Source organism: Aulostomus chinensis, chromosome 4 (assembly GCF_037954235.1).
Source record: "Aulostomus chinensis isolate RoL2024-O1b breed Wild chromosome 4, RoL_Achi_v1.0, whole genome shotgun sequence".
Classification (NCBI taxonomy): Eukaryota; Metazoa; Chordata; class Actinopteri; order Syngnathiformes; family Aulostomidae; genus Aulostomus; species Aulostomus chinensis.
In genome coordinates this window covers 16,968,463-16,993,100 of record NC_141323.1, presented here as the reverse complement: position 1 = coordinate 16,993,100, position 24,638 = coordinate 16,968,463, and the positions used below count along the sequence as shown (strand labels likewise).

The 24,638-nt window shown below is 42.3% G+C and overlaps 2 protein-coding genes across 10 annotated transcripts in view; one reads left to right on the top strand and one right to left on the bottom strand.

Moving 5' to 3' along the window:
• LOC147262863 (proline-rich protein 5-like) overlaps positions 1-17,115 on the top strand; it is a 22,699-nt gene extending 5,584 nt beyond the window's left edge. For 2 of the 6 annotated variants that reach the window (XM_086202119.1, XM_086202117.1), the window contains exons 2-10: positions 2,706-2,795; positions 5,747-5,920; positions 6,799-6,879; positions 7,768-7,874; positions 10,438-10,529; positions 10,651-10,791; positions 13,563-13,707; positions 14,349-14,645; positions 14,765-17,115. In XM_086202119.1, the coding sequence (XP_086058245.1) occupies positions 2,770-2,795; positions 5,747-5,920; positions 6,799-6,879; positions 7,768-7,874; positions 10,438-10,529; positions 10,651-10,791; positions 13,563-13,707; positions 14,349-14,645; positions 14,765-15,093 (1,392 nt within the window). In that variant the 5' untranslated portion in view covers positions 2,706-2,769 and the 3' untranslated portion in view covers positions 15,094-17,115. Of the gene's footprint in view, positions 1-2,240; positions 2,370-2,705; positions 2,797-3,818; positions 4,077-5,738; positions 5,921-6,798; positions 6,880-7,767; positions 7,875-10,437; positions 10,530-10,650; positions 10,792-13,562; positions 13,708-14,348; positions 14,646-14,764 lie in introns of those variants that run through there. The other 4 variants (XM_086202116.1, XM_086202118.1, XM_086202114.1 and 1 more) reach the window with 4 other exon arrangements.
• On the bottom strand, positions 15,927-24,521 carry napepld (N-acyl phosphatidylethanolamine phospholipase D). 4 transcript variants are annotated; one of them, XM_086202120.1, is made up of 10 exons: positions 23,864-24,521; positions 20,423-20,498; positions 20,212-20,331; positions 19,863-20,003; positions 19,542-19,766; positions 19,363-19,466; positions 19,121-19,286; positions 18,880-19,028; positions 18,675-18,789; positions 15,927-18,237 (listed from the first exon to the last, which is right to left on the bottom strand). In XM_086202120.1, the coding sequence occupies exons 1-10, from the start codon at positions 24,004-24,006 to the stop codon at positions 18,106-18,108; spliced, it is 1,371 nt and encodes a 456-aa protein (XP_086058246.1). In that variant the 5' UTR covers positions 24,007-24,521; the 3' UTR covers positions 15,927-18,105. The 4 variants fall into 4 exon arrangements, with proteins under 4 accessions (XP_086058246.1, XP_086058249.1, XP_086058247.1 ...); XM_086202123.1 differs by lacking the exon at positions 23,864-24,521 and adding an exon at positions 22,573-22,835; XM_086202121.1 differs by having other exon boundaries at positions 15,928-18,237; positions 23,811-24,015.
• Positions 24,522-24,638: the final 117 nt, after the last annotated feature.

Here is a 24,638-nt window from a genome sequence, read left to right as displayed (position 1 = left end):
GGTAAAATATGCTAAAGTAGCTTCATGTAAATTAACTTTGAACTACATGTAGGTCATTTGTTCTAAGTCAAACTTCCAGAAATGTTTGAATTAGGTTTATAAATTTGTTGCCCACAGTTTTGGGAAAGTCTTTCTTTTGAAAGGAAAAGAAAAAGTAAAAAGTCGGATTCGTTTCCGAGGAAAGCTGGACCTCCGTGTGTTAGTTCTGCAAGAGAGCCTGGTGGAGCAGACAAACCTGCTGCTAAGACAGACAATTTCATTTGTCTGGTTGGAGGGTGGTAATTTCCCTGTTGTGCTGTCAGTCAGTAGTGTGTGTGTTTGTGTGTGTGTGTGTGTGTGTGTGTGTGTGTTTGTGTGTGTGTGTGTGTGTGTTGTGTTTCCAGTTGAGATTATAGGTGTTAATTTCCAGCAGTTCCTCATATCTACTTACTATGTACACTGCTTCTGGGAGAGAGAGAGAGAGAGAGAGAGAGAGAGAGAGAGAGAAGAGCCCAGAGGAGGGAGAAGAGGAGGCTTGAGAAGTTGAAGCATTCCCTGGACTGCCTCTTGAAAATGTGGCCCGAAGCGGAATGAGAAACACGCTCAAGCTCCCTGAACCAATATCTGACTGAATAAACCCCCCCCTCCCCACCCCCAACCAACCAAGGCTTTACTGGTCCATGCATGACAGAGGCAGACTGTAGGATTAATTACATCCAAGCCAGACACATTTCCTTCTTCAGTGCCAAGTTTGAGAGCCACAGACCTACGCGTCATATTATATAGCTGTAATATCATTCACCCTTTTACTAGACTTCATCTTGTGCCTTTAAATCAACGGCTCAAAACTGATTTGAGTTCAAATATGGTTACCAGAAGTTTAAGAGGAAATTTTAAGACAAGAATATGGTCAGCAGTGCCTCACAAAGAAAGACAGTGAAAAGGGGATGAGGTGACACCTGCAGTTTGTACTATAAATTGCATAGCAACAAAATATCCAGGAAGTAAAGAGGTGGCGAGCTATTATGAGCCAAGAGGGAACAGTTATGACCTAAACAGATAATGACGACCTTCAGCAGAGATCATAACGCCACCTGCGGTTTGAGTGAATTTTGCATCGTACACTCGATTTTTTCAGCCTCAGCTTCCCTCTGCGTGGTCTGAACTACAAACCTGCCTGGTATATGTGTCATTCTATCTGTGTGTGTGTGTGTGTGTGTGAGAGAGAGAGAGAGAGAGTGAGAGAGAAGGATCAAATGTCTGAAACACTTAAATTTAATTAGAGTAATGTCTTGCTAGACAGAGAGAGTAAAGACACCTGTTTGTCTGTGAGTGTCAGTGAGTTCACTCTATCTGCATGTTTAACTGCAGTCATTCTTTCCCGTAAACAGCCAGTTTTCTCTAAAACGCCGCTAAAGTGAAGCGATGATGACATCAAATCATGACGAGTGCTTGCGGTTCTGGTTTGCAAGGAAATGAAACAATCTCAGTAAAAAAGATGTGGTCTGTATGGTGCGTTCAAAGTCCAGGGTCAGATCATGGAACTTTTAATTGTGTTTACCTGCCACTATTTTCTATTTTTCAAACTCACTTGACCTCACTTGACCTCACTTGTCATAGAAAATTAAGCCTCTTTGGTATTTCATCAGCACCCTCATGAAAATCTCACATTTTCTTGATCGAGTGTTGGCGGTTATTTAATATTGAATGAAGGCTGCATGAATCTGCAGTTTATCTTTCAAGATGAATTGTTTAGTCCGTAAAGTGCATGAAATGATCACAACTTCCATGTTCAGATAACTTCTTGTTTTCATCCAACGGTCCAAAACACAAATACTTAATTTTTCTGACATAAATGACAACAAAAAATATCCTTGTGTTTTAGAATGTGGAATCAAAATATATTTTTCTTGAAAAGACATTGAAATGATTAATCGATTACCAAAATAACCGGTGATTAGTTGCTGCAGCTCAACTAGGAACCCACCAGCTGATGCCGATACGAGTCATGCAATAATTTATAAAAGTTTTTTTGAGTTTATTCTTTTCACCCTCCTTGGATTCCCACCCAAGCTGGAGGTAAATGTGGGGACTCGAACTGGCGACCCCTTGTGTTAATAGAGCGCTACACTAGTCTGCGCCCACAAAAAAGGTTTATTTGAACTGGAAATATGATCTTCCCGTCAGCCTAACCTTGCGTTTTTTTGTTTTTTGTTTTAATTATTTTTTTGCCTGAATCTAACAGTCTCATTTTTTTGTAGTCACATCTGTTGTTGACTGAGACTGGGTTCTACATACCAGTGTCTTCTACCCTGAAATACTGTGAAACCATTTGTCTGCTTGTGTCTGAAAATGCGCGGGAGCCTGGGTTCAAGGCAAGGCAAGGCAAGGCAAGGCAAATTTACTTGTATAGCACCATTCATACACAATTCATCGTGCTTTACAGAGGGAAAGAGAAATTGAAAGAGAATATATCAAGTTAAATAATGGGAGATTGTCTTTTGATTTTTGCTGAGGAACGAAAGATGCAAAAAGGGTACATTAAACAAAGCAATCTCATCTTGTTGCGGAAGTTGATACATCGATTTAATTCGTTGGTTCTGCTTCAATTTAAATATTCAGGTTCGACACAGATCCAGCTCACAACAGCATTTTTGACATCGGTGCTGCTCCTCCTGTAACGTGTCACAGTGTCGGATGATGCCTGTGATTCTTTTGTCTTTAAGATGCTGATGTGTCGGTGGTGGTTGCAGGGCGGTCACTAGGTCCCGGTTGTGTGTCACACTGAACATGGAACGAGAGGGCTCGTTAAGGAGGTAAGAATGCACGCAAACAGGCGCGCGCCTGCTTTTCTGCCTTTCACTCTTTGACTCACATAAAGGTGGACAAAAGTAAAACACACAGACACGGACACACACATTCCTCAATGAGTTCATTCATTCTTTCATTCTCACAAACATCCCCCTTATCCTCCTTTGTCCAGCGATTAGACTCAAGCCCTCTCTAGACTCTTCCTGTTGTTGCAGCGCCAAAAATTACGTCAACAGCCCTAATTCTACGCTTATATACTGTCGTGATATATTCATTCTTCAGCAGCATTCCACTGTTTACTCACAGTCTGCTCCTGTTAGATGTTTTTTATCATCCACGCTTTGGTGGAAAAAAACCAACAAAAACGATTAAGATGGCATTAAGTTCAACAGAGAGAGAGGAAACTGATCCTCATGTGAGCAAGTGTGTGCGTGCGCGCGCGCGCGTGTGTGTGTGTGTATGTGTTAGGGTGCAGGGCTCCTGTGTCTCCCACTGACCTATTTATATGGAACTGTACCAAGATGCAGTTTGACAGACAGACATACAATTCACTCACGCAGACACACACGCTCATGCACACACGCGTGCACGCTCACGCACGCTCACACATGCACGCACACGCTCACGCATGCACACACGCAAACTGAGTCCCGTCTTTGTCTTTTACACTTTTGTCCATATTCATTGAAATTCCGCCCATCAGTTGAGTTAAATTCACTTCCACAATGTGAACCTGACATTCACCTTTACTCTGGAATTGGCTGAAAGACATAGCAAAGGATTAAACTGGGCATCTAAATAAAGACACATCACCCACCAGTGATACCGGTGAATCCCAGCATGAACACTGCTGGTATCTGTCCAGGCCCTCACACAGACAGACACACAGAAGAAAATTTATGACACTTTTAAATTCTTTCCCTCCCACTTTGGCAGTGCTTGAACCTCAAAGGGTTCCTTTGTTCACCGGGTACAAAAGCTCACATGGTCACATGGTGACCGACTGGCACAGACTGGCAAAGAGAGAGAGGGAGCGAGTGGGAGAGAAGTGAAGTGGGAGAGGATGTAGAGCTTGTTCAGGTGGGACAGCGTGAAGAGAGAGAGAGAGAGAGAGAGCAGGGACAAGAGGGACGACAGAAAGACTAGACAAATGCGGACAAAGACTTTTTATCTGCACTCTTCTTTCATCTTTGCTTTCATCTACATTTTTTTCTGATCTGTGTGACACACGCACACACACACACAGTCATGGAGTGGGGATATGTGGTACCGTTTCAGTTTCTAGAGTAAGTATAGTAATGCATGATTGTGTTTGTGGAAGTAGGAAGCAAAACTTCTGCTCGATTTGAATACATTGATGTGGAACTGCATGGAAAACAAATGTAATACAGCCACATAACAAGGCCTGTAGCTAATTATTACATTTATTTTGTTCGTAAAATATCAGAAAATTGCTATCACTATTCCCCAGGATGAACTGCAGTATATTTATAATTCCTTATAATATACTGATGATGTCATGTCTTGCCAACAGTCCCATGCGGGTTCAATCAAGAATAGCTGATACATGATTATTGGTAGGGGCAAATATTGGACCTTTGTTTTTACTTCCATCCATTAAGCCCATATTCTACCATTTGATTTGACCAATGTCAATATTATCTGAATAACACAAGTTTATACGTTATTCCCGTTTTGAAAATTCTGAAAAACACGGGGTATTATGAATTTGGAAAAAGTACACATTTTCTTTAAAAAAAAATAAACTAAATAAATTTGGCAGCACAGTCATCAATATTTTTTGTTGTTTCGTCGTCACTGATGATGAGCATAGAACAAGACACTTGATCAAAATTGAAGTAAATTTTCATCACTGACATGCTAACAAGGACCCTTGTAATATCCAATCTCTCATCAATATCCTACCGTGAATCGACAGTATTCCAAACTTGATTCTAAGATAAGTTCTTGATCAAGATAGCTTGAATCCGTCACCTCAGTCGACTTCATTCAACGGGCATTATGACCCTGGGACAGGTTGTTTCGTCGAACAACCTGTTTTGTTGTAATAAAATAAATTGAGCCGCTCAAAAAAAAAACCCCAGAACAGACACATTCAGGCTCGCCACAAAGGAAGTAAGATCAATATTCACCAGAACTTGACGAGAATATGATTAATTAATTCCAATAGACAGCTTTCTTTGACTAAGACAGAAGTAAATTGCTCCGGTGACTCAGGACGACGGCTGGATTTATAAAATGAACTGAGGTGTATTTGCTGGTCTCTTGTGATTGGTTCACAAACATGGTTTGTCACTGAGGAGACGACGTAGTAGTGCAACGAGTACGTAACACTGATGTCATCCTCAGAAACGGTACCGTTTAACAAGTGATCCTTTAGAAAAATATCAGTTTCCAACTCAAATTTGTCACAAGCGCACACACGTCATGTTGAATTTATTACCATTTCAATTTGATTAAAATCTTCTCTTCTTCCTCTCTTTTCGTCACGTCCTGTTTCTACCACCATTGTTCACGTCACTGCCTTTATTCTGTGCATCTCATAACCGTTGCCTTCATGTTTCTCCTCATACTTCTTTAGTTTTTTAATGTCCACATTTCTCCATCTTATCATTTCCTCCGTCTCCTTTTACAGGTTTTTCCTTCTTCTCATTATCTCTCTCTTATATAAGCTTTCCTCCCTCCGGCTGACCAGCTCTCCTCCCTACTGAACATCAGCTTGTATCAACACTGACAGATTGCTAATAAAAACTGATTGTCCACCAGTAAACGTCCATCTATAGATGCTCTGTCTGTGTGGTTTCTATCAGTCACTTTGATATCGTTGTTATTTCTCCATCTTTATGTCAAGAATTCTCTATTCTCACCTCAATGTTGACCAGACTCTGGCCTGTGCTTACTGTCGTTTCTCTTTTTCTTCCTTTGGGATTTCGAGGAGTCTCCATAGCAAGCTGAGGTTGGCCAGTGGCTCGTCCTCCAGTCTGACTGACCTCTCCCAGGTGAAAACCCATTCGGGAGGTGGAGGAGCGGGAGGGGAGAAGGCAGATGAGTGCAGCAGGGACAAAGGAACCCAGCAGAGGAGGGCCGGGGCCAACGCCACCTGGAACAGGTCTGTGTGGCCTTCCCAAGGTTTAGTTCTCATGTTTGACCGCATGAGTTTCAAGCTTCTTGTGTACTACACACATATTTCTTGAGGAATACACGTCAGAAGCAAAAAAAAGCTGCATGGTGCCATTATTCGTGCCATGAATAGGCTCAAACCCACATTTCCATATAAGCATGGACTCTTTCTTCCTCTCCTCCCTCAGGCTCTGTCGCTCTTTATCTCCATCCATCCTCCTCATCTCATTCTGCCTCATAGACTCTTTTCTTCTTTGGTCTATTTAAATGGTATCCCTGCTTTAAAACTAGACTGCAGAAGATGTTTAGATCGCAGCATGAGCAACCTCCACTTCACACTACAAGTTCATATCCCTCCTGACCTTTTTTGATTTATGCTCCTGCTTCCGTCTTCTATTATTCACTTTATTTACACTTGGGCGTTGATGGCTATTTAACGGCTCGGTTGGCTACTATGTGACTGTACTGAAACACAGGGTGTGTGCATGTACAAGATGAATGTGGTCATTGTTCTCCTACTCAACAGAAGTCCTTTCTACTGTATTACTGTTGTGCATGAATGTGAGTCTTCTCTTGATGTTCTCTCATTTAAAACAATTAAACTTCCCCCCCCCCTCAAGATTAAAACTACGCTAGCTTACTTGAATATGTTTGTAGTACAAGATAGAGCATTTTTTTCAAATAACGTGACAGGATATCAGTGAATTACAAACGTCACCCTCACTTTAAGTGTGTTATTTTTTTGACATGAAATCCCAGGTCTAGTAATTTTGTGTATCATTGATTTAATTAATACGAGTCTTCTGATTATCATCTAGAAGTCCTTTAAATGTTTCTCATATCTCTTGTGATTCATTCCCCCCTCAGCATCCACAACGCAGTAATCTCAGTGTTCCAGAGGAAGGATCTGGGAGAGAATGAGCTCTACACTCTCAATGAAGGCGTCAGGTTGGTCTTTCTGCCTATTCTCTGAACGCTCGCTGTCTCTCACGCACCAAATTTTAAGCTTGAGCCTGTTTGTATTTTAGGAAGAAATTGGGCCAAATTATAGTGCTTTCTTCTGCGATTCCTCCTGTTGTGACAGCTTTCTCATCCACACTATATTTAGTCCTGGCTGGATGGTTAATGTGACCCCTGCTCAAGCTGCATCTCAGGTTTTATTTGTTTTTGTCCTGCTATTCTTGACCGTCCACTGACGCAGAAACACCTTGTATTTGTGTAAAAGTGGAAATGACAGATTGAGGTTATGCAGGGGACACTTTCGTGTGGTTGGTGTTTAATAACAGTGTAGCTTTTGGGCAGTTGAGGAAGGACTGTCAAAACTGACTCAAGTCATGTACAGTACACTTTCCACTGCACATACACATGCATGCTGTGTGATGGTTGATGGTTGATTTTCCCCAGAGCTACCTCGCATGGGGTTGTGAAATGACTCAAAACGTGTTTTTTTTCTTCTAAAATTAATATAAAACCTTTACATTGTCATTTTACATGTCCCCAAACCCCCCAAAAAGGCTAAAGGTCAAATTTTGTCTTCCTGTAATAACAGCAGCTGAGATGTCACGCTATTTGGTACCAGTGTTGGTGGTTTATCAGTGGAAAATCCTGCTGTAGCCTTTGTTTTCAGTGGTGCGACATGCTTTCTCATTTCCTGACTCTGCTGCTGGATAAACACTGCAGCCTGCAGGTGCACGAGAACTCATTACTTCTGGTTCATGCTATGGATGTATTACTGATGTGTGTTTGTGTGTGTGTGTGTGTGTGTGTGTGTGTGTGTGTGTGTGTGTGTGTGTGTGTGTCCATGTATGTGCTCCCATATCCTTTTGTGTTTTGCAGGCAGCTGCTGAAGACAGAGCTGGGCTCCTTCTTCACTGAGTACCTTCAGAATCAGCTGCTAACTAAAGGCATGGTCATACTGAGAGACAAGATCCGCTTCTATGAAGGTACACGGAACAAACGCAGTCAATAAGGGGATTTTTTTTCTGTGATTCTAGTGAAAGATGGTTAGTTACACAAAGAGGTTTTTTTTCCCCACGTATCACTTATTATTGCAGCTCAAGATATTAATAGTGTTTATCCTTCTGAAACAATTTAAACAGATGACTTAATCAAAATCAGACACCTTGCTGAACACATCCACCCATGAAGAGCAGAATGTCCACGTTGCTGTTGATTTTTTTTTACTTGTATTTTATGCTTTACACCACTGTTGTGTTTCCAGAACTACAGAGATAAAACCAACACAGTTCTTCACCTCACAATTGACTATATTAAAAGCATTTATAGGTGGTCGTTCAGTGTGTTCATAAGGAAGTAATAAATACCAACGAGGGAAATAAAACGGTGTTTTACGTATCTGAAATCAGTGCTTTAAGACCAGGAAAGAGGCCGGAGCATCTGGAGCAAAGGAAAAGAAAAGAAAAACGCTCAAAACCACTCCCAAACAGTTTCTGTGTTTGTAACGAAAGTTTATACAGTTTCACGATGCTCAAATGGCCATTTCCCCTGACATATTTGGGAGCTGAGTGGAAAGGCAGTAATTGGAAAATTGCAGAAGGACAGTTGCCAGCAGATGAGTGGGAAGTTCAACATTGTTCTTTTGCATATTCGTGCTACCCACAACGATCGAAATCTGGTTGAAAATCTACAAAGCGTCCTTGTAAATGGAAGGAACACTGTTGAGTTTTATGAAAACAATGCACGGGTGAGCGCACTCAAACCATTCCTAGGTAGGTTCTGCAGTATTCTCTTATCTGATGTAAAGATAATTATTGTCAACCCCGAGATTTTTTTCAGTTTTACCTGTTTATCAAGCAACATTGGTACGTTAATGAGTAAAACTCAGTGTCAGTGAGTCATTTCAGGGTAGATCAGATTTTTGAAGGGCCGTGTGGCTCAGGAGGCCAGCTCGTTATCGACGTGTCCTTGAGCAAGATACTGATCTCACAATTGCTCCTGTGTGAATGAGATAAAATGGACAAAAAAAAAAAAAACAACCCACGTCAATCGGTAAAAATAATGACCGACTAAAATCATGTCTCCAACTGTGGGAACGTTCTGTGTCTCGCTGCCATCGCTGTTGTAATGCGCCATCAGGGCCCACACATGCGCTCGAAACAACCACAGGCAGAGCGAGATGGAGTCCTCCAAGATGTCGTATAAGCAACTGAAACAATTTCAGTTGTGTCTGTTGTGGTAAATGTGTGACCTTTCTCTTAGTGGCCTATAAAAGCATGAATCACGCCTACACACACACACACACACACACACACACACACACACACACACTGCACTGACGTGTTTGCAGTGCTGATATCCTAGCAGTCAGGCAGGAAATGATGCTTTACATCAACTGCAACACATTAATATTTAGGATAAAATACTCTGATGCATTGCAGGACTTTTTCAGTATAATAAACAATGGCAGGTTGTAGCTTCTCAGTTTAAATAAAGGCGGTTGTAGGACACATGTGCCACAATAATTAAAAATAAATATTGGGATTGGTGCCGTTTGTCTACTGGGGAGCAGGGTTATGCCAAGACTGTTTGCCTATTTTCACCAAACTTGGTGTAGGAACACTGCAAATAGTGGCATTTGCCGACATAGGTGTGAAGTTTTCGAGTACTTGTCTTTCAGGAAGATTAAGGTAATCCCGAACCGTTGCTGCTGCAAGGTCAAGCATGTCAGCTGAAACATCAAATGCATCAAACATCGTGCAATTATAGAACCTGTTCAATATCTACATATGACAGTATCTTAAAAACCTGTCCAATATTGAACGCTTCATATGTTCAAATCACCATAGTGTTCGTATTTTCATCCGTCTATCACTTTTTTCATAACATTTTCTACTGCTTGTGTATGTATTCTTTACTGTGTATTTATGATGTTTCTAACTTGACTGTCCACTTAGCTGCTGTAACACTGCTTAGTTCCCTGCCTTGGGACAAATAAAGGGTTATTTTGACTCATCTCACATCATCTTGTCTCTAAACCTGTTCGATGATGCAACAAAAGGTGGGAATCCCATCAAAATCGATGGTTCACTGGCACTGTTTTGCATATCTTTTATGGCTGGATAACTCCAAAAAGTTGCGGGTGGATTTTGATGGAATTTGGCGACGTGATAGAACTTAAGTTGCAGAACCATCAGTTAGACTCAGGGATTGATTCAGAACTAGATCTGATGGCGTCATAATCACCTTGGCAGGGGCAAAGTGTTAACTTCTATTGTCTGTCCCTTCGTCTCTGTACCTTGCTGATGTGATGAGCTGCTCGAAAGCACAGAGAAAAATCAAGCCATGTGAGAAGTACAGAGCACGAGGACACACACACTCAAGAAGAAGAGACAAGAAAAGACATTTTTTATGTTAAATTACACACATTATGGTAATTTACAAACATTATGAATGCAGTTTTGTTGCTGGGATTATTTGGACTTTGCTCTCTCCTGATTGTGTGTGTGTGTGTGTGTGTGTGTGTGTGTGTGTGTGTGTGTGCTGTAGGTCAAAAGTTGCTGGACTCTCTGGCTGACACGTGGGATTTCTTCTTCTGTGATGTTTTGTCCATGCTGCAGGCAATCTTTTATCCTGTGCAGGTACAATCACACACAAACAAGTCAGATATAAGCCTTACATGACCCCATCGTTCTGATGTGCGTGTGTGTGTGTGTGTGTGTGTGTGTGTGTGTGTGTGTGTGTGTGTCTGCCTGCCTGCAGGGGAAGGAGCCGTCTGTGCGTCAGCTGGCGCTGCTTCACTTCAGAAACATCATCACCCTCAACCTGAAACTGGATGAAGCGCTGTCTCGACCTCGAGCTAGAGTTCCACCTTCCATCATACAGATGCTGCTAATACTACAGGTGCACGGGTGTGCGCGCACACACACACACACGCACCTGGGGACTATTTACTTTCTTCATCTTTTCTACTTTTATGTCTTATCTCTCTCATCCACACATAGCAGACAAACATCCCTGGCTGTGTGTGTGTGTGTGTGTGTGTGTGTGCAGGGGGGGGGGGTGGTTGGGAGGGAGGGGGATTAAGTGACACCAGCTGAAATAGGAGCAGAGGGTATTATCGAGTGCTGTTGTGGGTCTCACAGGAAGTACTCTCAGTGTGAACACAGAATGCCGTCGTCTTCCCATGACCGTGGAGTACCCTCTGCACCCTGATTGTATCTGTGCATCTGTTTGTGTGTTTAAGCCAGAGTGTGTTTGTGTGTGTTTGTATATGTGGGAGAATTATCTGTCCTTCACATCTGTATTAAAGTAAAAACACATGCTTGGTTCATGTCCCTTGTGGATAATTGACTTTAGTTTAGATATGTTCAGAAATGAATTCATGATGGTGCTCTGACTTTTGTACACTTTATAAATCACACATTTATTTATTGTACCCATTCATTCATTCAGCAACGAGCTTGAGCTGCACACAAGTAATCACTGCTGACCTTCACTCTTGTGAGAACAGGAAGAACCTTGTTTCGTTATTATTTAACTGTTTGCATATATGATACGCGTGCAATTTTCACAACTTGTCACACAAAAAATCTGCACATTTTTTTAATGAATTTCCTGCATTTTAATTCAATTTGCCTCTTGTAAGATAAATCCCAAGAGAGCAAAAAGAAGAAGACGAAATCCGGTCGACAAAACTGGTTTGGTTGAATGCTGTTTAAAAAAAAGTCACACTTTTGCACACTCAGACACACGACCTGTTACAAGTCTTGCAGATGATTGTGACAAGTGCTTGTAATTCTCAGAAGTAGAAAAGCAGACTTACAAACATTTCCTGTGGCTCAAAGCGAATCAAATCACCCGCTGTAAAATTCAACACAAAGAAAATGAAAAGATAAGAAACATCAGATCATGTCGTATAATTTTTAAATCTTAGCACGAGCAGGGACATTGATGTCATTTCAGAAGAGTTTAGTTGACATTTCTGAGCATCTGATAGCGAATAATACTCTTTGTGACCAGCATTTCCATTTCCATATGAATGACTTGGAATAGAGGCTTCCTTTTTATGTGGAGTTTTCTTTTCTACACGGTATATGATCAACCTTCTATTTCTCTGCTGTGAGCTCAACACTAGATCAACCAATCAGAGGTGATTCTGATCTCACCTGCTAACAGTTAACCTGCTCGCCAGTCTACCAAAAGCATTGCGTTCCTTTAAAGTTAGGTATTTTGGTCAAGGGTCAGATGTAAATCAGTAAAAGTAGCTGAAAGTGCTCTCAAGTGGGTCCAAGCATATGAGTGGTGTGTGTGTGTGTGTGTGTGTGTGTGTGTGTGTGTGTGCGTGTGTGAGTGTCTGTGTTAGTTTGGACATCATTGTTGTGACTCATTGACCCAAATCTGCTGCTCCCAGACGCAGGAAAGGCAAGACTGTGAGATGAGGGGAAAGGAATGGAGAGTATTGTGTGCAGACATTTACTGCAGGTTTTTTTTTGTTTAGTTTTTATTCTCTTTCATAAATACTGCACTCACGCACACGTGACAGATACAGACGAAGCCAGGAAAAGAAAACAGCTCCGAGTGTAGGCATAAAAACATCAGCAGTGAACGCTGGCTGCTAGATTCATCTGTTAGTAGTTTCTCTTGGTTCCGCTGAGGCGCTGCGACGCCGGTTCTCAGTCTGCTCCATTTATGTGGTCTGTTAATGTGGTGCGGCTCTGCTGCTCCGGCTCAGTGTTTCACAGGATCCAAACGTCATTGATCCCCTTTGTTTTTAAAAGAGCTGGGAGTTAACAGAAGTGGTTAAAGCTTAAAAAGAGAGAGAGAGAGACAGATGACGACTTCTCAATTATCATCAAGTTCTGCTTTCAACGAGGAAATATTGGCTCGAAGGACAGTTGCAGTTTTTGTCTATTTTTTTCGAGGATGTTTGGGTCAAAATGATGAAGAGGGAGTATTTGAATTGTTCCAGTACTGAGATGTAACTCGCAACCGCATCCAAGCTGCAACATTATGTTACTGGGCAACTGTTTAATCTACTGACAGACTCAGATTGTTAGCATCAAACCTCATGAAGAGAAACTCTGTGAAAAATACAGGAATTCAACTGGACAGGAATGTGTTGTTTTACTCACAACAACTCATCAGAAATACTAGAGTTTGCCAGTGTCACACAAACGCACAACACAACAACATCACGTACCAACAGTCACTTCTTTATAGGCAGCGTGCGATATTTGTCGCTGTAGGATGCACAAAATATTTTTTGATCTAAAAAAAATAATAATAAAGGATTTGAAGTTCTTGAGGGCAGAAACATTTTTTTGTTGTTTTCAAAAGAAAAGCAGAGGTCAGACAATAAACGTAACCGGAAAGGCATATGGATACATGCAGTCTGGGGAAAAATATGAGAAACGACCCCTCAAAATCAGAAGTATCTCTCGGTTTTTGGTGGATTTGTTCATGTCAGGTGGCAGCAGAACTCTGGAACCACACTTCATCAGCGCTCTTTCATTCATGTGTTTGATTCTGCTGGCAGCAACCTGATAAAATCACAGAAAGCCAGACTGAAAAGTGTTTTCATGGCTTTGAAAGTTTCCATTGCTAGTGGCCAAAAAGCAATTACACAAATGTGTATATGTGGGCGTGTGTTTATACGTGTGTGTGTGTTGCAGGGAGTCCACGAGTCTAAAGGGGTAACAGAAGACTACTTGCGTCTGGAGACTCTAATCCAGAAGGTGGTCTCTCCCTACCTCGGGACTCACGGTTTATATTCCAGGGATGGATCGTCCAATCTGAACTGCTCTTCTTGCTTGTTAGGTATGTGTGTGTGTGTGTGTGTGGACAGCCAACTTACACATTACACACAGAAATCTAACTAACACTCCATTTGTTCCCAACCATATTATGACAGGCATCCAGTCACCGCTGCCACCTGTAACACAAACTCACATCAGGGTGAACAGCACTGCCTTCAGGCAGGAACATGAAACTACAGATATAAATCACATTAAGGGATATAGGCTCGGGTGGCTCGGTGGTGCAGTGGTCAGCACTGTCGCCTCACAGCAAGAAGGTTCCAGGTTCGAGCCCCAGCTCCATCACAGGATCTTCCTGTGTGGAGCCTGCATGTTCTCCCTGTTCCTGTGTGGGTTCTCTCTGGTACTCCAGCTTCCTCCCACAGTCCAAAGACATCAAGAGGGGACGAGGCTGATTGTTACTCTAAATTGACCGTAGGTGTGACTGTGAGTGTGAATGGTTGTCTGTCTCTATGTGTTGGCCCTGTGATGGACTGGTGACCTGTCCAGGGTGAACCCCGCCTCTCGCCCAAAAGCTGCTGGGATAGGCTCCAGCCCCCCCACGACCCTTAACAGGATAAGCGGTAGAAGATGGATGGATGGATATAGGCTCATAATTTCCATGTTCTTTCTGTCCTTTTTCATCTCTCTCAATCTTGTTAGAAAAGCGTCTGCAGCGTTCCTGGTCCTGCAAACCCGCCGCCCCCCTTGTTGTCAAGAACCCTGTGGTACGTTCTAAAAGCTACAATGTTCCCATGCTGACACCTGTCGTGGAGTATGACGTGGACTCGCCTACGGGAGGGAGTGTGGGTATCAGACGTCACTCTGTGTCTGAGATGACTTCCTGTCTGGAGGAGAGCAGCTCGGCGGCCGAATCCACTGCCAGCGCCACCAACAACACCAGTTCATCCAGTCTGGCCAACCACTCACCAGCTTCCAATTCCTCTGCTGCACATTCAGGTAGGAAATAAAAGAATACAACAGTTGCAGCTCGTGATTAGCGAATACTGAAATACCTGTTAGCTTTCAACCTACGGCGTGCTAATGCTGCAGTGCTCTTGTAACTGTCCTCCATACAGAAACTGTGACCTCCAACCAAGATCCAGAACCCAGAGACAGTCCAGCAGGTCCCCTCCAGCATCACTCCCCCAGCATCCTCCCTGAACCGTCCCCGGACACAAACTGCACAGACTCACTCGTGTCCGACTCCCCGTTGTCCTCTAGAGTGCTGGCTCAAGACACAAGCTCTGGTCCCAGTCCAACATCCAGTCCGGATATAACGATAGACCACGTTCTGGAATCTTTGGACTCTGAGCCAGAGCACGACGGCATCTTTTTGGACTTTTCAAGACACTGTTCTGGAGAATCAACACACAGCAGAGACAGCAGCAGGCAGAGTGTAGCGTGACATGCGCACGCACACACGCACACTCTCTGTCTCTCTAACAGACACACGTTTACACACACTGATGAGCCTTTGCTGACATTCAGACACTTTCATTCCCACCTTGGGATTTAATACATTTGAATTTGGGGGAACAGTTCACCTTCAGTTGATTACCCAAAGGGAAATTCTAATATTTTTAAGACTGGGCTTTACTTCCACATCTTTTTGGGATCTTTATGATTAATAAATTGATTGAAATCAGGCTAACATGGAGCGACAACACTTTAACCAGCAACCTTGACGCAGCCACAAGGGGGTATTTCTGGGCCGCTATGAATTACTTCAGTTCCGAGAGAGGAGGAGCCTGCAGACAGATTTGAGGTAAAGTGATTAGCTGAAGAACCTAAAAACCAGTATTATGTACCTTGGAGTCCAAAAAAAATCAATTTTTAAACCGATTCCAATCAGTTTTATTCCTATTAATCACTTAAATGCAAAAACGTAAGAAACGAAGGCCCAGTTTTAGAAATACTGACTATCCTGCCATGACGTTGGCTTCTGTCGGAAGCTACTTTACACACGAGAATATGATGAACAAATAAGAGTAAATTAGACAGTAATATCTGCTTCACAGGTTTTGTCCTTTTCACAAAGATTTTACTTGTCCTATTATTAAACACGATCAGTGCTGGTGATGTTTGGAATAGCAGGGCTATTGAATAACTGGGCTGACAATTCAAATGTATAAGAAAACCTACCTGACTTGACTAATTTGCTAATTTAACCTCTACATAATGTATTGATTTATAATTAAAGATATGAATCTACTTTTTTCATGACTTGAGTTTGCATTGAAATGAGATCAGACGTTTTCTGCTTCTCTTGTACTTTTTATTACTGATTTTTAAAAAAAAATCCCTTTGAGGAACATGTTGGATTTACATCAACACCCTCAGCAAAGGACAGTTTTCATGTAGTCAGTGGTACTCATTTGTAAAAGAAAAACTCTGTATGTATGATATTTATGAAACTTCATTCCTGCACTGTCTCTGTAAAATACCAAAAAATATTTTTAAACAGGTTGTTTGTAGAAATGGAGTCAGTTAAAATTCAAGTGAGGAAACTTTACAGACGCTGCCACCTTGTGTTACTCCTCACTATACAAGTACAAGGGTTTACACTTTCTACAGTACTGTAAAGTAATAATAGAGAGTAAAAGTAGAAAGAGTACACGGAGGGTCACTCAAATGCTAAGGACGTAGGAGTAAATATAAAAAGAAGATCAGAACAAAGGTGCTGATTTATGTTCTTTAGTTTCTCACTGTGCTGGAGGAAGTATTCCCATCATTGACTTAAGTAAAAGTACTAACCCCACGCTAGCAAAGTACTCAATTACAAGTCTGAAACACTTTGAGTTAAAGTAGGTGATCTTGAAAGTACTAAAAGTACATTCAGCTGGAAGTTAGGCGACGTGTCTGAAAAGGTTTACCACCAGACTGTAACTGAACACTTGTTCTTGAGTCAGAAGATTCTGCCTTTAAAATGAGTGAAATATAATGGATTATATTTAAGAAAAAAAAAATCAAAGGGAAAGAACATGCAGTGGTGTGAACCAGGAAGAACGTTCTCAGCAGCGATTAAAGTTGAACCCAGCTCAACTTCAGCATTCAGCCGACAATTTTTATTTGCGTTACAGTTATAGGGGAGTTTTGTTTTTTAATGTTTCTAAATGTATATTACAGAAACAGTTTTCTACTTTGGAGTTGGCTAGAACACATTCAGAGGCAAGGCAGCACTCGTCTAGAAATTATAAAATACATTCACAACAGCTGAATGCCTTTACAGCTCACAGGAAGTTCAACATGTGGAAAACTAAAGATGGTGACTAACATGGTTTCATTATTCTAACTCCACTGGTCCGGAACGGCAAAAGAACTCCTTGCACAAAACAACAACAACAAATCACTGCATTAAGACCCAACATTGTTATACAAATGTGCTTTTATCCTTGATTGGGATCACGATAATTTTATCAATAAAATCTTCTTCTTTTTTTTAATTTTCAATTTCATACTGTATTGACGGCAACATTACAATGGGTCAAAAATTACAATGCGTGTGTCATTTTCCTCTAAGAACACTTCCCAGTAAGAAGCTCTACAGTTGTTTGTCACATCCCAGCTCCTGTAGAAGCTTCTCCGTCCGGAGCCATGACGTTCTATCCAAACAACACAGCGGAACAATAAGCTCAGCGATATCTTGTATCCAAAAATGTAACATTGAGGGAAGAAGTTTAAGTTTATGGCCACAAGCTGAGATAACTTGTTCCCTCAATTAAATGGACTATCTGTCCTATGGTACAATCTGCTCCCGCAACTGAATTATTTTGAGGTCCGATAAATGGCATTTCGACATCTTCGCCATAATCGGCCGATGCCTGCAGCTCCCGAGGCCGATTAAAAACAGAAAAAGGAATAAAGTCTACATGCAGATGCATTTAGCCGTTGTGACAGTGTTTTTATGGGTTTTTTCAGTTCAGCGTTTTTGCCCCCCATTATGGTTTTTAATTTGTTGTATTTTATCAAATGCAAAAACAAAATAATTAAACAGAAAAGAGCTATATCAACATTATATATATATATATATAGTTATTGGCCAACTTGCAGTCTAAATACTGGCATCGGCAATTCAGAACCCACCACAACTTTTGAGGCCATGAGACATAACTTGTTCCCTCAATTTAATTGTTTTGAGGCCACAATATAATTCAATAATTTGTTCTTACACCTTCTTGACTTTGTGAGAACTTCACATCTGGTGGTCATAAATGAAATTGAGGGAAGCGGTTACATCTGGTAGGTTCAAAATACCTAAACTGAGGGGACAAGAAATCGTTCGTGGCCACAGAACCCAGATTTTCCTCCCTGTGGCCGCTAGAAGACTCAGTACAGTGTGACATCATGTCAACCTACATGTTCTACACCTTCTCAAAGAAGTGAAGGTTACAGTTCCTGGGGAACACCACAGACTGGATCAATCAAAGACGTCTCCTTGGTGTGAGGCTATGAGTCGAGACTCGCCGTGATTCAGGGTGAAGAAGGATTCTGGTTTCAGTCCGTTCTGTTCCAGGGCTTCTTTGAGACGAAGCGGCGGCTCCAGGTAGTACTGGGGGAACCAGAGATGGAAGGACGAGTGAGAGAAGGGTTACCGTCATCACCGTGACTGCCCCATCGGGTCAACACTGACTGTTTACAGCAGCAGGGCTCCAGTAGCAACAGAGAAAACAACCCCACAGCTCAAACAAACAATGACACTTTTGTTTAGTTTGTGTTACCAGAACATAACAGAGTCACAACACTTCACCTCCATAATAACACTCGGAAACTACTGACAAGCACAGCAACACTCCAGCTCCAGCAAACAGGGCCCGAAACACTTGGGACTCCAACATTTCGCTGAAATATCAGCCTGCTGATACACTGCACTTTCAATAGTTAAAACAAATTAGTCAGCAATCCCCGCCTCCACACACACACACACACACACACACACACACACACACACACACACACACACACACACACACACACACACACACCTACCTCATAGGCCAGGGCAAAGGTTCCCCAGTGAATAGCCACAGACTGCTTAGCCTGAAGGTCTATGTGGATCTGGACGGCTTCTTCTGGGTCCACATGCTGCCCTCGCATCACGTCCCTGAAAAACCAAACCACGTTCCTCTGTTCTCATGTGCGTCCTTTAGAATATTCAGCATTAAGTGCAGTCATGGTGAATCAGGTGCACTACCTGGGCAGGTAGGCTCCGATGGGGATGGCGGCGAGGTCAAACGGTCCAAAGCGTCGGCCTATCTCCTTGAAAACCGGGCAATAACCCGTATCGCCTGCGAAGAAGAACCGATGGTCCGGACCTAAAACAGACCAGCTGCCCCATAACGACTGAGAGGACAGACGGGATCACATCGAGGTTTATGTACAGATACTTTCATATTCTCATACTTCAGCAACAGCTTCATCAGCAGAACACTGACCTTGTTATCATCCAGGGCGGTGCGTTTGCTCCAGTGCTGAGAGGGCGTGCACACAAATGTGACATCATCGTGACCCGGTACACAGTTCTCCTCCCACCAATCCAGTTCCATCACGTTCTCACAGCCCGCCTTCATCAGCCAGTCCATCAAACCCAGGGGTACGAACCTAGGGAACGCACACTCATAGATTTGCACACACATACACACAATGGTTCCTGAGTGCACCATCGTTGAATGCGTACCAGCGTAGCTCCCCTCCAAAGCGTGTGTTCAGGCTCGCCACGGTTCCGGCATCCAGGTGATCGTAGTGAGAATGACTGATGACCACAGCGTCGATCCTGGGCAACTGGGACATCACACACGTATGAAGGAAGGAGCCAACGCACAGAGAACTTCCAGACATAATGAAAGCACTACAAACCTGTTCCACAGTGCAGGGGGGCCCTCGGTACCTTTTAGGCCCCATGAACTGAAACGGTGACGCCCTCTGGCTGAAGATGGGGTCTGTGAGAATGTTCAAACCGTCCATTTCCACTAGGACAGTGGCGTGACCCAGCCAAGTGACTCTCAGACCTGGACCAGAGTCAGAGAGGTCCGGAGACCGGACAAAGTATGGCTCCACCACTGGGAGCTCGCTGTCAAGGACCTACAGGTGCAACACGGAGGCAAGATGGCGTGTATTGTCTATGTTTGCAAAGGTTAACGCAAACACATGCCTTCATCCCTGTCGGACTGGACTAACCTCTTTACTAGTCGGAACATTGCTGTGATTCTTATCCAACAACAGGAAGCGGAGCAGGGTGGAGTAGGAGGGGAACCGCCATGTGGACCAGGGGTTGGTCCAGCAGCCGTGTTTATCCCGACAGGACTTCGTCACTTCCTCCTACAGAAGATGTGAACAAGTTCAGCCAGTTGCACCGGTACTGGAAACGTTTGCTTTTGCTCCTCTCATGAACCCAGCAGGAGCACCTATTTGTCTGCTGATGCGTCGTTTGAGACAATTTAGCAGCACAAAACACAGCTAATGAACTTAGGAGACAGAGAACTGTGGGGAATATGCAAATGAGGATATCCGACGGTAGGTGCGGTACCTCCAGGCGGTAATCCAGGCGGAAGCTTTTGCGGGAGGAGCGGGAGGAGCTGCTCTTCCTCGGGGTTTGAGGCTGAGAGTCCGGGTCTCCTCCCTCAGCCCCTCTCAGCACACCTCCATCCTGGAGGACACACACAAGCGGAAATAAATACACACAGATTGTCGGAGCTCATTAGCTGTTGGTGAGTGAGCGGGGGAGAAGGCTCCATCACCTCCACCAGGACTTTACTCTCCTCCAGCGCTGCTCGGTCTGAAGATGACGGCTTTTCCATGGGCTCACCACCACATCTGGCACAGACACACACACATTTTAAAAAACAAACAAGCGCTCCGCAACCGTGAATATCACAGTTGGATACACTGAATTACTTTTGATTCAAGAGGTTGTCATCGCTTGCACAAAGATGCTGCTCAGGTCAGGCATGTCCACTACTCATCGCTGTGGTTACTCTGATAAGAGTCCAACTAAACAGCCGGCAGTTAAATCACAGTCGTTTGCATATGACGCAGAAAGAGGGATTATCAGGCGCAGATTAACTACAAAGTATTCAAATCAATCTGGCCTCATGGCTGACATTTTAATGCCTCTACGTGAAATAAGATGGAAATACTTCCAGTTTATTTCAAAGAGATGTTTTCCTAGCGGGTGTGAATTTAAAAAAAAAAATACACAAAGAACAAGCAGAGATATTTTTGAGTAGTTCTGGAATGGAAGAACCAGGACAGTGTTGATGGAGGCCTGACAATTCAACTATCAGGAGGGTGCAATTCATGCAATCAGTCCTTAATCCAGCACTATAACTGGTCGGGCTGCTTAGCTCATATCCTCATATCCTGCTCTTCAAAAGGTGGGGTCATGCTACATCAACTAGGTTTCAAACTGAACTAAACCAGGACAAAAAATGAATTAAAAATAAAAAAAACACATTTTTGACACAAGTTGCAGATTTCTCTCTGCATTTGCTTAACAATTTTGATTCCCTGGCGTTTTGATGTCCAGACACGGTCAGACCCAAAGGCTCAAGCTCGTCTTTGTGCTAAAGCACCGACAAGGTTGAAGTGTCTTGTATGATGGAAGATGAATAACGAGACTGAAGTCATAACTGTGTGACCGCCAGGAGAATGCATTGAATTTAATGCAAATTGTGATGGTTGAAAGCTCCCTGATGACATCATAGAGTCAGCGCATACACGGTCTCTGCTTCTACCACTACCAAAAAAACAAAAAACAAAACAAAACAACAAAGACAACAATACAATCTGACCACATTTATTGGAATTTCAGGGACCGACCATGGACCATGTCTGTGAGTTTGAGTTTTAACTTTGATCTCAGTTTTGATTTTGACCCTGGGTTCAGATTTTAATCCCTGACTTTCGATCTCAGTGTTATGAGTTTGATGTGTGACTTTGATCTCAGTGTTATGACTTTGATATTGGGGTTCTGACTTTAAACTTGACTTTATTTTAGTATTCCGACTTTGATCCAGGGGGTTCTTCATTTCATATCAAACTTTGGTTTTAAGAGTCCTCGCTTTTAATCCCCGTTTGATGCCTGACAGGTAATCTCCCAGAGCATCAAAGTCAAATCAAGTCAATTTCATTTGTACAGCATCAAACCACAACAAGAGTCATCTCACGCCACTTTACAAGTAGAGCAGGTCTAACACCTCACTCCTTCAATTAATCCACACTCAACACTTCTCCTTGAGCAAGCACATCTTGAAGAAAGCCTTCGTTGCTCAAAAGCTTTGCAGGCAGATCCCTGTCATAGTGAGATACCTACCCCCCCCCCCCCCGACTCAGTAGCCTCAAATCTCAGGTATTGCGGTAAAAACAACATGCAAAACTGGCCTTCTTTTCTGTCCCATGTTAATTAGAGAGATGTTACGATAGTCCTTTCATAAGCTTTTAGCATTTTAGCAGCACACAGGAAGTTTACAAATCAGTAATGCAATCAAAGCCCAGTTGCTTTCTTTGGCTAAGGCCATGCATTAAAGTTATAATGTGCTGACGATGCACTTAGCCTCATGAATGGACTTAAACTGCACACTACACACAGACAATAGCTAAACAAAGGAGCTCTGTGGTTGACAACTACAACAAAGATCCATGTAGCCAGCCAGCGTGCACAATGCATGGATGTGTAGAGAGAACATCGATGGCACAATGTGGGCATGTACACAACAAATACCTGCAGGTGGATGCTTTGACTCTCTTTGTAGCATCTAATATGCAAGTTAGGATTAAGCTACCAGAGTTTAGTGTACTGAATTATTACAAATCCAATTATAGTCTCGATTCTACTCATGAGAAATAAAGCCAATAAACGTTTTCTGTTGATGTCACACACTCTTCTCACCAACTTTTCAAGTCCTGTGGTTCTCGCCGCCACACCACGGCCTACAATACCACCTTTGTGTATATTAAATTTAATACGTCTAACGTTTCCTGTCAAAACGATGTTAGCACAGACAGGTAAACTGACTCCAATAACTGAAAATAACCGTTATCAAGCACACTCCAATAAAAAAAAAAAACGTCACTTGCGTCATAACGTAGTTAAGCTAAGCAAAAAAAAAAGGAAAAAAAAGGCAGTCACCATGGTAACATCGTAGCGATATCACAAAATACATCAAAGTACCACAACCTACACGGCTAGCATTCACTCTAATGTCGAGAGTTAACACAAGCTGCAAAACATGAGGTTTATATATATATATTTATATAACTATTTTCCGTCAACTCACCTGAGTGTGAACGCAACAGAGTAGCACCATAGGTGTTAGCACGGAGACGTGAGAGGTGCATTTACGTTAGCCATGCACTGCGTTAACGCCAGCTACGTAACATTATTAGTAACTGTACGGTTCAGTGAGCATTTCAGATAAAGTTTTCAATACTGCAATGTATCTTTTTAACGAGCATCGACGAGAGACGTGAAATAGAAGAGAAAATGTCGTGCGTCAAGATGTCGTTCAAAGGTAAAACCAGTTTGAGTGGAGGAGCAGCAGCAGAAGCAGTCGGACGGTAAATCATTAGACGGTACCAGCACTGGGTCTATGACGTCGACGTAAAAACCCTCGGGTCACGTGACCAACACAGAGAAACTCTTGCAAGGATTGTGACAGTGAGACCGAAATAGCCACTCAAAATTAAGTATTGGTAAATATGTAGATTCTAACAATACTGTCCGCATATTTTGTTTTAAGACACCAATTTTTTCAAAGCCGATCTGTTGCAGTTATTCTATGATCAGATAGTAAACTGAGAACTTCATTGAATTATTGCTCATTCATCGTAATAATTATTACTTTTTCAAACTTTAAAACTTGTAACTGTAGCCATGTTTGATTTATTAGTTGGCTGCTAGTTCGCTACCAGCAAACTACAGAGTAGCATATAAATGAACTCTTAGATATGACTGAGTGAGTTTAATTACAATATACCTTGCACACATTTGATATACTGAATGGAAAAATTCAATCGTCAGTTCGAGTTTTTTTTTTTTTAATGATTGCATAACTGAGATAGTTTGAAAACTGAACAAAAACATTTTAATTTAAAGAACAAAAACAGAATCCTCTAAACATACGATACCTGCATGTGAATGTTGTCGCTTTTCATTACCGGAGGGTTCAGGTTGACTTTACCTTGAAGAACTTCTCCTGTCGCGTGAAAAGTGAACGGATCTCAACCCGAGCAGACTCGCTAATTTAAGCCTCGCATTATATTGACTTGACTTGCAGTTGAATGCTAGTAAATACAGCGCAGATTCACACAATACAGATTGCATTCTAGTTTCTTACGTCTGAGCATTTTTGCTTAACACATAAAAGTACCGAGTAGACGAGGGACGCAAACTTTCATGTGTTAAGTTCAAAGGAAGTCAAACGCTGAACTTCCTCCTCCTGAGGCCTTCACGGACTGTCCGACATGTTGAAATTTCTCACTTTTAATGGAAAACATTTGTGGATATGCTTGCTAAAATGTCAACAAATTCTGCTTTTTAACTGTTTGGAATAGATATGATATTTGCCTGCTTAAGTCTACGTTGTTGTCTCAATGTTGTTGTTTTTTTTTACATATTTTGATTTTTTTTTTAATGTCTGCCACAGATTTTGACATCTTCCTGTTTTCATAAACTCAAAGAACAATTATGCAACTTCTGTAACTGATGACAGGCATCCTCAAGGATTTTCTCCTTGATTTAAACCAGTTTACACACAACTACTAGTCCAGTGTGTAAGGATGATCAATGTTAAAAACAATGGCTACTACAGAAACATTCAAGAGCATGTAGTAAAATATCAGGGTTTAACTTAATTTCTGATGTTGATCACAGTGTAAAAGGCTGTTTGTCTTGACATTAGTGCTACATAATATTTAGGCGCAAGATTCCTCCCAAATGACCTTCACTGTTCTCCA

Excerpts from the sequence above, each read along its gene's own strand:
- napepld (XM_086202120.1), bottom strand. The coding sequence starts at position 24,006 with ATGCAATCTGTATTGTGTGAATCTGCGCTGTATTTACTAGCATTCAAC. Across the intron at positions 20,004-20,211 it reads GCCTGGATTACCGCCTGGAG|GAGGAAGTGACGAAGTCCTG; the intron begins GTACCGCACCTA and ends CATCTTCTGTAG. Across the intron at positions 19,467-19,541 it reads CCCCCTGCACTGTGGAACAG|TTGCCCAGGATCGACGCTGT; the intron begins GTTTGTAGTGCT and ends GTGATGTCCCAG.